This window comes from Anguilla anguilla, chromosome 4 (genome assembly GCF_013347855.1).
Source record: "Anguilla anguilla isolate fAngAng1 chromosome 4, fAngAng1.pri, whole genome shotgun sequence".
Taxonomy (NCBI): Eukaryota; Metazoa; Chordata; class Actinopteri; order Anguilliformes; family Anguillidae; genus Anguilla; species Anguilla anguilla.
The window spans coordinates 26,112,948-26,125,957 of record NC_049204.1 but is presented as its reverse complement, the minus strand read 5'-3'; the positions used below and the strand labels follow the sequence as shown (position 1 = coordinate 26,125,957).

The 13,010-nt window shown below is 41.9% G+C and overlaps 1 protein-coding gene across 3 annotated transcripts; it reads left to right on the top strand.

Moving 5' to 3' along the window:
• Positions 1-2,109: 2,109 nt before the first annotated feature.
• spice1 (spindle and centriole associated protein 1) lies at positions 2,110-12,874 on the top strand. 3 transcript variants are annotated; one of them, XM_035415550.1, is made up of 17 exons: positions 2,110-2,251; positions 4,392-4,475; positions 5,812-5,859; positions 6,074-6,223; positions 6,583-6,685; positions 8,298-8,416; positions 8,583-8,677; positions 8,780-8,883; positions 9,892-10,139; positions 10,274-10,405; positions 10,562-10,637; positions 11,014-11,175; positions 11,651-11,865; positions 11,972-12,164; positions 12,367-12,448; positions 12,516-12,582; positions 12,691-12,874. In XM_035415550.1, exons 2-17 carry the CDS (start codon positions 4,392-4,394, stop codon positions 12,742-12,744), a joined length of 1,932 nt encoding a protein of 643 aa, XP_035271441.1. In that variant the 5' UTR covers positions 2,110-2,251; the 3' UTR covers positions 12,745-12,874. The 3 variants fall into 3 exon arrangements, with proteins under 3 accessions (XP_035271441.1, XP_035271440.1, XP_035271439.1); XM_035415549.1 differs by having other exon boundaries at positions 11,630-11,865; positions 11,978-12,164; XM_035415548.1 differs by having other exon boundaries at positions 11,630-11,865.
• The last annotated feature ends 136 nt before the right edge of the window (positions 12,875-13,010 follow it).

The window sequence follows — 13,010 nt, the reverse complement described above, 5'->3', positions numbered from 1 at the left end:
ATAGTTAAAACTCCAGTGCTTAAATGTCCCATCACCACTCATTCACTGGATTCAACTTTCTCACAAACAGACCCCAAGTAGTCAAGGTTGAAAAGACATTATTACCCATCACTAACACCAGTGCAGCCCAGGGATGTGTGCAGCTACGAGCAGCGCACTCAAAAGTGGTCCCTCTGTTTTACTTTCTTTTGTCTTTCTTATTTTAGTTTGTTGTTTTAGTTTATTGCTTTTGACCGGAACCTATTTATTTCATGTTTGTGTGGATGCGCTCTCTCTCTCTCTCTCTCCATGCGGCAACCGTGTTTCCCAGAACTGCCGCATCTCCCTCCCAGGGGTCTTCCGCTCGTGTCTGACAGTTACAAACCCATATGGAAACATCAATAGAAAAAAATTAGACATGAAATAACAAAACAATTATCAGTCATAAATTAGTGGATCACATTGTACCCATTTTAATTTTTTTTTCTTGAACAAATATGAACTAATAACTTTTTTTTTTAATATTCTGATTGGTACCTTGCATGGGAAAGTAAGGCAAGGAGCTGATTGGTACCTTGCATGGCAGCCTTTCACCGTTGGTGTTTGAGTGTATCTGCGAATGGGTGAATGAGAGGCATCAATTGTAAAGCGCTTTGGATAATAGCACTATATAAATGCAGTCCATTTACCATTTACCATTCTGCAGGCTACAAAAACATAGAATACTTAACTTTTACTTGTAATCCAGGCCAATCTGCTAATAATAAACTTTTAACCCTTACTTGAGATCAATTTTGTGGTTAGGGTTTCAGGTTGTGTTTCATCATTGTTTTCAATAATGTCAGCAGGTAAGTCAGTGGTGTCAGTGTCACGGTCAGGTAGGTTCAAGTCATGGCCATTGCCATTGACTTCTTTCAGTACAGGAATGTTCAAGTCCATGCTTAGGCAATAATTTGGGTCCAGGCTGTCAGGTTCGGCTATGAAACTGTCCTCCAACCCTTTGTGGCTCATGGGCTCCAGGTTAACATAATCTTTAGGTCTAGGCTTCTCTAGCCTAGTAGCTGCAGCAGTGTCCCAAGTGTAGAAGGGCCACAGGTTCACCACATGGAATATGCCAGCATCTTCTCCTGTATCCACCCTTGTGAGTCTATAATTGACATCTGACAGTTTTTCATACTAGGAAACAATTTAGGAAACATTGGGTAGCATTGCTTTGGAATACAGCTTGTTTCATTTGTGTAAGGTAAGTTAGCCAATATTGTTTCTTGCTACTGGGCATAATTTTGATATCAATACTTTTAATGGCAGGCCTAGATTTTGCCAGTTTGAATTAATGACTTATAGACCGTGCTTTGTATGTGTGAGTAACTTGGCTTTTCTGTGCGTTGAAAACCGTGTTTATCTTCAGATAACATATATATATATATATATATGTATTGCCTATAGGTAAAGCTGCAAGAATTTGGCAAATGTATGTCAAGACTGAGATTGCCAGTTTAACATAGATATGTCTTAGCATAGTTACTTTACAATATTTCCTAGAAAAAAAAAATCATACCTGCATAGTATGCCTTTAACATGACCTGCAAATTATTTCAAGGATGTTGGAATCAGTGATATATTCTCCAAAAACAGGGTGATCTTGGTATTTCATATACTTACTGCATTTCTAACAAACAACACAGTAGAAAGAAAGAAAAAAATCATGAAAAAAGTACATAGCATGTACGTGTAAACGTTACTGCAGAAACGTAATTTGCATTATGATTATAATGAAGCAGTATTTTTAAAAGTCTAAACTTTGAGGTGCCCGTTTCTCGTATTCGCACTTTTATTTTGAACAACTTCAGAAGAATCTGCTTTCTTACGGTCGCTCATTTCACGGTACTACTTTAGTCTAGTGGAGGTAGCCATAAACATTACATAGCACTACCATCAATGAACTCCATGATGTTCATCTATGATGCTCCTATATACGCTTTATGACTACAATCAATGTGGATTATAAATCCACTATATAAAGGCAGTTAGCGAACAACCGTTTTAACCCCTCCTTTCACAAGCTAAATTCATGTTTACAGCAACACAAAAGACAAAAGGACCACCTTCACGTGACATATCAAATTGGCCAATCAGAGAAGAAAACCAAGGGCCGTGAAAACAGCGCCGTTTTGAGATTGAGCCAGTGTAGTTTCCTGAAGTTCTGTGATTCGGTGCATGCCTTGTGTACAAACGCCTTTTGTAAAAACTCAGACGCCAAACCCGCTACTTAGTAAGTAAACATCGGTAGCTGAATTTCGTCAGGATTTTGATGTTTTGTGCAATAAATGCCATGTTAGGAAATGACAGTTGACGTCGTTGATGTGGTTAAAAGTACGTTGGCTATCCAGCTAATTAGCTAACAACACTAGGCTAGTTGGCTAGCCTAGTAGTTATGGAAACGTAATAACGTGTTGTCAGCACAGTCCGCCTGCAGACCAGCAATTTAACGTTGTATTATTTGTTAGATAGCACATATGTGCTAGTTAGCTAGCTGGCAGTAGACGGCAACCACAATTAATACTGCGGAAAAATTTGTTTTATACTGGGATAATCGGATTCCGGCTTCAGTAGATTACGAACGAAACGTCAAATATTCAAACAGATCACAGATTCTGAATGCGGGCACAAAATACGACACGCTACAACCGTTGTACCTTATTTATAGCATACAGGAAACATATTTCCGGGTCTATATCCATCTTTAAGCGAATTCGACATAATTCTGCTATTTTCAGCTCCTCGCGTTTCCGAGACGGAAGGGACCGTCTACAAAGTTCACCGCCGGAAATGTATACCGGAAAAAAAATTAAATGCTACCTTTACAAACATGAGTAGTACAGACGTAACCTATGCGGAAATATACCCGCATAGACAAACGCATACATAGATACATAGGTCAGTGACGTTTTAGGTTTTCAATATACTGTAAATGTCGTAGCAGCAGCAATTTTAAAGACTTTTATACTATAAGTGCTTTCCTTGCCCTTTAAAAAAATTCAAGGACTTTGCATATTGGTACTTTATATACATTAGATCGCCATCCCTAAATTGTCATTCAAAAATGAATGAAATGAAACAATACAAGTCTTTAATGTCAGAAGGTCTCCTTTTTTTTCTTGAGTGTGGTTCATGTTGTTTGTATTGTGCCGCCGGACCAGCACCTCGTGATAACACGCTGTGCACATGCTGTTTTTCCTTTTTTCATTCACATTGATATATATATATAATTTTTTAAATTGTCGAAATATCGGCTCCAGGGGTAGAGATTGCTGATCCCTCATGAAGACTGCTGATCCCTTGATCTATTGTCAATCGGCACGACCCTAGAGTGATGTTTCATTCATACCACCTACTCGGTATGATTGTACTGGAGCTGCTGAATAATTTTAACAGTACCTATAATGTGCGTACGCAGGTTTCCCCCCCCCCCCCTGCACATACTACTGTCAATCTAGGAAACACATTTCCAGTGGTAACGTGAGACCAGCTACATCCTCAGATTATGACCCATTGAACTTTATTCATGAAAAAAATGAGTAAACATTGACGTACATGCGACTTCATAACTTACTGTGAAGTGAGTTGTAATGTCCAAATCGATGAGGAAAGCTGCTTTTACTTTTACAAAGCAAATAGCCTACCATACAGACCAATCTGGTGTGTGCTTATTATTAATGCCTGTGACTAGGTGGCTGTTACCTTTCCATTAATCACTTTGAGCATCCAGAAGATATGTTAGGCTATGTTAACACAGCAAGCAAATAAGCTGAACATATTTAACATTAAACACTGAACTATGTCAAACATGTTGATGAGTAATATTAATTTCTTTATAAATATTAAACCCTATTTAAAATTCCTGATTCCGAGCGTCTCTAACCTCCAAATCTGAAGCACTCTCCATGACCTCCCTGGGTACTTCCACTCTCATTTTCGCTTTTGATGGCATTCTGTACACAAAAACAGCAAAAAAGGCACATTGCTATAGCAACTCAGGCAGCATAACTAATTAATTTTTGGGTGGCAACATATTTAACATGGAAAAAGGTAAGTGCAGCTGCTGGGTTATGCTTGGCTGGCATCATAGTGTTTTTGTTGTGTGAGCCCTTTGAGCACACTTGACATTTCAGTCTTTTATTGGCATTTTTATATTGCTGGAAAAATCTTCTCATATTGTACTTGGTTAATGGTTGCAATGTCACGAAATAAATGACGTTTTTCTGGTCAGGTGTCAAACTAAGTAGGTTACCAGTATGAACATCTTTCAGGTAACATGCTACACATTGGCTAGCTAGCTGATCGTTTTCATAGTGTGTCCATGGTGCGTAGTCATGTGGTGGTCAGCTGACTGCATTTCTCTGTTTGATCAGATGTCCTTAGCAAAGGTGAACCGCTTCAGCCGCAGTTCAGGAAGGCGGCCAACCCAGTCCAGGACGGTGAAGCAGGAGTGGGTGGTAGGTACTTATCCATGTGACTGTATTACCATTGGTGGTTGTTTACACAACTGCAATAGGATTTGCATGTTTACTAGTCACCAGGTTCATCAATAAAGTAGTAAACGAGTTGCCATGTACCTTAAGAAAGATTCAGAGCTGGACAACAGTGAAAATTTAATAAAAAAATTTTTGAGTACCAGTAGACTACAGTTGCAGTAAAAGAAAAGTTGATTGGACAAAGAGCCAATTTAAGGATGTGTCAAAATTTCACTACCTATCTCCTGAATGCAATGTCTGATCATAGTGAAACCTGACACATGTCCTCCATATGATTTGATGGTGATTCTTAGCTTATAGGTGGCCCTATTGTGGAGAATTTTGGAAAAGTGGGCTTAACTTCTAACCAAAATAACTAATTCAATTCTAATTGTACATGCTGGGATTTTAGGTCTTATAGAATCTTAAACCGACAAGTTGACATTGGGGGGGAAAATATGGCTGCTATCAGCCAATGAAAGTTCCGCAGTCTGTTTTTTTAGTTTTTGCCTAAATTGAAAGTAGTTATGTGGCCATCTTTTGAGTTATCAAAATTTCCTTTGCAATTTGACATGGGGACATACTGCAGATCAAACATGCCAAATGTGGTGAGAATCGGGTGAATATTCTAGGAGTAGTATGAAAAAGTTTGTTTTTCAAACAATTTAAAATGGTGGAAAATCAATAAGGCAGACACGGGGTTCAATGATATTATTTGTTCAAAATGAGGTGGTAGACGTGGAAAATAATTGGTGGATGTACGTCATGCAAAATAGCAGTAATCATTTTTTCAAATTTGTAATTTTGCAGGTGGCACTATAGCGCTGCCTAGAGTGCCAGTTGTATGCATGTCATGCAAGATAAATTGCCTGCCAGAATGGCTTCTGCATGTTGGATTGTTTTCTGCATCAGGTTAGAGTTGTCTACTGTTAGGCATATGAGGCATATACAAGTTAGTCTTGTCCTTATATGTAAAGCCATGTAAAGCCATAGAATTGATGTGTACTTTCCTTTTGACATCACTATGTATAATATTTTTCTACTTCGTCAGCGTGCCAGTTAGCAGCACTTATTAATAAACATAGAAGAGCTTCTGACTGCTTTTATTGCCTCTTAACGACAGGCTTCTGGTGTGTATTTTTCACAGCCGGGTGATAAAATGCAGTGTGTGTGTTTCCCATACCAAACACAAACTCTCAATACCATGCTATTGTTCTTACTGTTGGCTAGTTATATAACATGCACCATACTCCCCTGTTGAACATGGATAAACTTTGTCTTTCTATCTCTTTTTTTTTCCCCTCCCACTTTTAATCAGAGCACCATCCATGATCTAAATGTGCACAAGGCCACACCAGAGGAACTGGTGAGTAATGTAATAATCTTTATATTTTTATCACAGGATATGCCCCCTCCCTCTCATATCATTCCCATAGGATTCCGCCCTCCTGTACTCTCACTATCGGCTCCTCATATTCAAACCAGATTTGGGTTTTGATTGTGTGCATGCCTGCATGCATGCTTGTGTGTACTGCTGTGTCCTGTCCCTGTACAAAAGGCACTTCCTCTCCATGTCTCAGAAACGGCGGCATGACCTCCATAAATCTCAGAACAGAGTAGTAGCTCAGTGGGAGATGAAGCGTGTCGTGGGACACAAATTAAAGAAAACCTCATCAGGCCTGCCTAGACCTGCCCAGTTGGACCCTGCCCATCTTAACATTATCAGAGAGGTATGTGTGTGCACATATGTGTGTGCCTGCGTGAATGCATGCAAGACTGGGTATGTGTATGGGAGGGGGGGTGTACAGACATCTGTATTTACATGTGAATGTGTGTGCAGGCACATTCAGTAGTACAATGTCACTTTACACTGATGCAGGCTACTTTAAAAAAATGTAGTTATATACTGTACATGTCAGTTAATTGCTTTGCAGTTGCCCTCATCTAGAACAGCTTAGCTTGCTTATATCTCGCACCTTATCCTTTATATAGCTGGAATCTGCTGCAGCAGCTAAGGTGCTGTATTTACCCTAAAGAGAACAGAAATAAATAACTTTGCATCCCTCTATGTATATATTTGCTACTGCAGGTGTTCTCAGATAAGTACCAGTTGCAGGATGTCCTGGCCCGATCTGATGGAGTCTTAGCTGTGGTGAATGACCTGTTTGGTGATGCTCCACACAGACAAACAGGTGCTGCTCTCTCACCTTTCACTTTGTGTCAATATGGACTTGGGTTTAGTGATATGTAACTAAGTGTTTGCTCCTTGAGTTTACCCACTGGGTGTGTTCACTAGAGGTCAACAGATACATTGGCCTAGCCAGTCAATTGGAACAATTTTGGATCAAATTTGCATGCAGTCGCACACCAACATTGCACTGAGTACGGTAGCTTGATGAACCTCGATATCTCCGCCATTGCAGTGCCGATCTCGGTACCATTTCTCAGGTAGACTACAATCGCCGTGGGCTCACCAAATACCAATTTTGTTACAGCTACATTATGCCACTACTGTGCTGTGTATACCCCCTAAAAAATTATCATTAAAAATGACTTTTTCCCACGAAGATAACTAATTTTAAAGGCAAATGATCTGGACTTGAGACCCCTTATTCTATTGATCATTTTGAGACATGCATGTTTTTTATAGTTTCATGGTTGCAGACTTTATTAAATTTGAACGAGGCCACAGAATTAGAAATTTGGATGCTGAATTGTTTATGGACTTAACATGGGGAGACACAATGCTTACAAAACTTACAAAATCAGGCTAGCTTCTGCAAGCTTGAATAATTCCATTGTTCTAAATTTCTAAACGTACATGAGAACTATGGGAGACTGTTAGTGCTGCAGTGCGGCAGCGAGCAGGCAGCAGGGAGGCACACCCAACAGCAGCAGCCAGTCAGTAGTACACTGACTCTGTCTGAAGTGGCAAGCAGACTTACAGCGTGTCAGATGCAGTAAAGCAAGGACAAAACCATATGACTAGCCAGTACTATTAACATTAGATACCATTTTGCCTTTTGCTATCTGATAGCTAATTACAGCTGGTGGGATATCTCTCACACTTATGGTGCTATAGTCAATGTAGGGTTGAAGTGCGTGAACCTCTTATTACAGTCCGTCACCTTATGCTCGACAAGTGCGTGTGTGGTGTACGCCAAGAGAACGGTACAGGCCTAAATGCTTCACCGCTACACTGAGGGGTCCGGTGGCTCTGTTATGCTGTGGGGGGAATTTTTCTGGCATGGTCTGGGTCCACTTGTCCCCTTAGAGCAGTGGTTCTTAACCTTGTTGGAGGCACCGAACCCCACCAGTTTCATATGCTCATTCACCGAACCCTTCTTTAGTAAAAAAACTAACTAACTGCAGACTAGACTGAGGGGTGGACCTCTGCGGCGGAGGCTCCACCGAACCCCTGAGACCGACTCACCGAACCCCTAGGGTTCGACCGAACCCAGGTTAAGAACCACTGCCTTAGAGGGAACGGTATATTGGTTAGGCTTGAGTAGGCTATATATTTAATTGTACTTGCGGTAATTAGGGAAAAATATTTGCCTTACTTCCATCTTAAAGTAGGCTAGCCACTTCATTTTTGTACTGTGATGATTCAATTGCATGCTGGGCCCAGCAGAGCATAACATTCATCTACTGTGTGCTCCTCGAAAATGTGTCCATTCCATTTCTTGCTCGGCTCACATATGAAATAAATAGCGCTGTTGATTAGGCATTGACACAGTAGTATGAGTGGATAGGGTGTACAGTGTTCTGTGTGTTAAAGGCGAATTGTCTCTGGGGTCGAAGGGCTCCCCAATGTGACCGTGGCCCCTGATTCTGGACCTGACCCAGACCTCCCAGTGCTGTTGAGACCAGAACCTTCAACCCCACTCTCCCTCCTGAGCCAGTCCATCATGGATCCACAGGTAGGTGTCTTGGCGTGTCTGTGCATCCAGTGTGTATTTGAACATATTTGGAATGGCTGTGGGTGAGGGAGGAAAAGGTTGAATTTGAATTATAGGCTGGATAACGGAGGACTTGGGGCCAGAAAATAGTGGGGAAATACTGTCAAAACTGCAGTATATGTTCCAGGCTCTGAATGAATTTGAAGATGTCAGTGGAAGAGAATACAATGACGAGGAGCCTGATCCTTCATCCACACACAGCTCCCGTGTGGACATGAGCAGGTATCAACATGTAATCATAGCAACATCTACCCATTACAACTCTCCCCTTTTCTTAACACCTGCCGATTTCTCGGTATCAACCACCGATCTTTGTGATTGCAGGTTCGGGCGGTTGCTGCAGGAGGAGGCCCAGGGTCTGGGAGCGCAACAGGAGACACCCCAATCTCCCTGCCCTCAGATCTCATCTCTTACAGAGAAACCGGCAGGTACGTCTTCTGCCCAACATATGGTCAGGTTCAGAATTATTGCCGCATTATTGGTGAAGATGCACTAAAAATACTATAGAAAGCAAATTACATCATTGCTAAGGCGTATTAAAGTTTTATTGCTTCTGGGAAAATATTGTACTTTAAGTTCAAATATATTTCAATATACGGTGAGAAAATATGGCTTTGTCACTGTGTTGCAATTTTAAGCGTTGAATTGTATGCCATAATTTGACCAACCTTTGGGCTGTTAATTGCACATTATGTGCGTTATGTCCACAACACGGCAAACCAATAAAATGAGACATAACTAACATAGGTACATTTTATCTGAACATAAACATGAACAGTAAAGTTGAAAAAAACAAAAAAAACCTGAACATGAACATTGCAGATGGCTTAAGATTTGTACAGTACACTTTCATAATCAGGGGTTTAAATAAGTTATATGCAAGTATACATGCATGGCAAAACGATTAAAAGCATAATGTTATGTCCAAACAAAAAATGTACCTAAAAATAGTTGCATCTTTTTGCTGTGCATGCATAGCCTTCTTGCCTACCTGTTCTGTTAGCAATAATTTTGTTTAAATAGAATTAAGGTACACAATTTCCACTGGGTTATGTACAATATAGTACTTTTAAAAACTGGAAAGTACTTGGACTTTTTGGAGAGGGATCTAAGTTGTGCATTGTTTTAATGTTGTTCTGCCAGAATGCTAGAATTACCAAAATGCTAGCATGGAAAAAGAAAAAGGTGAAGTTGGTAAATTTACCAAAATAGACCAGTCTATTTCCGAAGAAGCCAGTGCCAATGTCTTTTTGTTCACCTGCTTCCCAGTAAAGGAAAAGGACGCATTCTGTCCACACCAAGAAACCAGGCATAAAATGAATGTACCATGTCTGTTGCATTTTCAACAGAGCTAAACTGCGAAACTATCTGTAAGCACAGTGCCGTCGGAATTAATGTTCCGTGTATGTGGCATTTTCTCCTCTACGTATTTATAGCTAGGAAGCGTGTGTCATCCCAGAACAGCAAGCAGTGCTGTGGGGAACCTCTGGGACATGACAGCCTGACTAAGAACCGATCCAGCTTGCATCTGCTGCAGAGCATGCTTAGCGACGTGGAGGCAGAACTGGACTCTCTGGAGTTGCAGGAGCCCCTTGCCACTAAAGAGCACAGTTCTCCCAGTCTCACTGGCTTCTCTGTGTCACTGCTGCGCACTGTGACCCGCCTGGCACGCTGCCTCCACCAGGTACAGCAAACACGCGCGCACACACACACACACACACACACACACACACACACACACACACAAACACACACGCACAAACACACACAAATGTACAAGAATGTACACATTGCTTGTGGTTGTTTGTGCATGAACAGAGCAGAGAGGACTTACAGAGGGAGGTGCAGGACAGGAAGAGTTTGGAGGAGGAAGTGATGGAGCAGAGGCGTCTGATTGATGCCCTCACTGCTGAGACCCTAACCCTGCGGGAGGAGAGCCTTGCCCTACAGGTATAGAGTTTCAGACACGGTACATTTCACTCCAAGTCCTTGAGGATTTCCATGCTGCTGAATGTTGTGATGGTGGCAATGGTAATGGTAATGAATGGGGGGGGTGGTGGTGGTGGTGGTGGTGGTGATGATGACGACGGTGGTGCTGTTTTAAAGGGCCAGGTGCAGCAGTGTGTTTGGGATACAGAACAGAGACATAGAGTCAGGCCTTTCGCCGACAGCACTGCCCCATGTAAGTACTCATCTTATTTATTTGCATGCACATATGAAGTTACAATAAAGCTATGAAAGGCTAGGGTAGGTTAAGTAAATTGAGTTAAAACTGTAAAGGGTAGGATATCTCCAGTAAAAGATATCCAGGGTATGTCCTGTAAAGAGTTAAGGGTATGGTATGCCAATTGCTGTGCTCTGTTATGTTGTTTTGTGTTGTTTTTGTGTACTGTGGTGTGTTTATATTTGATTGTTGTTAATGCAGCCAGGGCAAAGCCAAAGACAAATTTCCAGAAATGGATGTTTTCTATAAAAGTTTTCTATTCTGTTCTATTCTATTCTATCTGTCATGTCAAGGCTGAGTAAAGGGTAGAGTTGGTGTTGTTTTGGATCTGCAGACTGTGTGGAGTCAGAAGCTGAGCCCCACTATGGTGAAAGGGAAGCACAGGAACAGCCCCTGCCCTCGCCAGCCCGTGCAGATGACCTGTCCCCTGGCCCTGCCGTGCTGCTGTCACCCCCCCGGCAAAGAAGCAGCCTGCATCCCCACTCGCACTCTACCGGTCAGATCCCCCTTCTTTATTAAATTATGGTCATAAATCAGCCTCACAGTTACATACTGTGTAGACCGTCTGTAATGCCTCATAGGGAGGTAAAGCGGAAGTTTCTTGTTAGGAAACTTCTTATATACTCCATTAAATACAGCCGTGAAAGATGAATATAAGCAAACTACTTAGCATGGAAGTCTGGAATAAAAGTATGTATTTCAGGGTTTAAATATATTGTTGTCTGCTGAATATGAATGAATTCCAATTATTAAAAAGCCCTGTTTTTTATTTTTAGATCACTGTGGTTAAAACTGTCTCCTATAATTCTTTCCCTTTCATATTTACAAAATGTTCTTTGTTGGACTGTTCTAACGCCTCTGGCAGAGGTGTCTGTATTGATTTGTCGTCCTGACATGTGTGATTTGTAATAATGTTCTGGCGTAAGGAGGGCTGTTGCTCTGGGTTTCAGACTGTACTTCTGTCCTCGCAGAACAAGGCATGTCCCTGCAGCTGCAAGCAGTCCCCAGCCAAGAGCATTGCTGCAGTGACCAGAAGCAGATTCTGCCCCAAGCCATCATACTGCAGCAGATCACCGAGCTAACGCAGCAGAACGCCCTGATCCGAACACAGCTACAGCAGTTCTGCACACAGCCAGCAGGGCCCCAGGATCCAGGCCCTCATAGAGCATCTGATAAAGCGGCACAGGTGAGACGGGGAGGGAGAAAGGCAGCATTCAGGGTACAAGAGCAATTCTGTATGTGACGTTTCTGAGGATTCTGAATGGGCATGGCTTAGTTAATGTGGTTGCCAGTTGCAGGAGAAGGCACCCCCTGCTGGTCGCTGTATGGAACAGCGCCTGTTGGAGCTGAACAGGCAGAGTACAGAAGCACGGTGCAGGCTGCTGGAGCTCATTGAGGAGCAGACACAGACATCTGTGCGCGCAGTCTCACCCTCTGTCTCCCCAATCCTACCCAGCATGCGTACACTCCTTAGTGCCTCGGCAGGTACGGTTCACCTAATCGTTAATAAATAGTCTTTTTTTTGGCTTTTAGCATTGATTTTGTGTGTTTCTGCGTAGCTTTACTTGATAGTTGTGAGTCTTAACAATTCTGCTCTGGAGATCTGCTTTGGGTTAACAAAAGGGCTGTTAAAACTGTGTGTTACTTTCTCTCTTCGGCTTCAATACTTTCTTTCTTTTGTTGTCAGATGGTGAGAGAAGGACCACAGATGTGTCGGTCTCTGTGCCCAAGCAGAACTTTTCCCCCGTTGCCAGCTGTTGTGGGTGCAGGTGAGTCACAGGTATGCTCAGTGTTGTGACTAAGTTGGGTGTGGTGGCTCATTTTCTTATGTTACAGGTCCGCTTCTGGGAGTTCTGTGAATGGTGCTATTGGAGAGAACCAATCCCTCGTTCTCCAGAGTCAGGTACACATGCCTGCGCACCCATACGTTAGCACTGTGACATTTGGATTTGAGAAATAGCAAGATGCTCTGATGAGGGGATGTCATTTCTGCTTCATGTTTTTGTGGCAGGTGGACAGGTTGAAGGATGAAGGATGGTTTGCCTTGTCCACACACTTGCAGTGACCTGCTCCCCACTCCTCCTCTCCCTAGAAGGTGCTGATGCAACAAAAGGATCTTGATTTTTTTAACACTAATAAATGTTTTGTCTTGTACACAGGGGTTTATCTGAATTAAACTTTTTTTTTTAAGTTTCTGAGATCTTGGTAATTACCACATGTAGTTTGCTTGCAAACACAAACTGGCGTGCCTAAGTTCCAAATCTATTAGATACAATATTCTGCACATTCAATATATCAGCCAGAGAGCGTTTCATATACAACACATTCTAC

Excerpts from the sequence above, each read along its gene's own strand:
- spice1 (XM_035415548.1), top strand. The coding sequence starts at position 4,392 with ATGTCCTTAGCAAAGGTGAACCGCTTCAGCCGCAGTTCAGGAAGGCGG. Across the intron at positions 6,224-6,582 it reads ATCTTAACATTATCAGAGAG|GTGTTCTCAGATAAGTACCA; the intron begins GTATGTGTGTGC and ends TTGCTACTGCAG. Across the intron at positions 12,583-12,690 it reads CCCTCGTTCTCCAGAGTCAG|GTGGACAGGTTGAAGGATGA; the intron begins GTACACATGCCT and ends TTTTTGTGGCAG.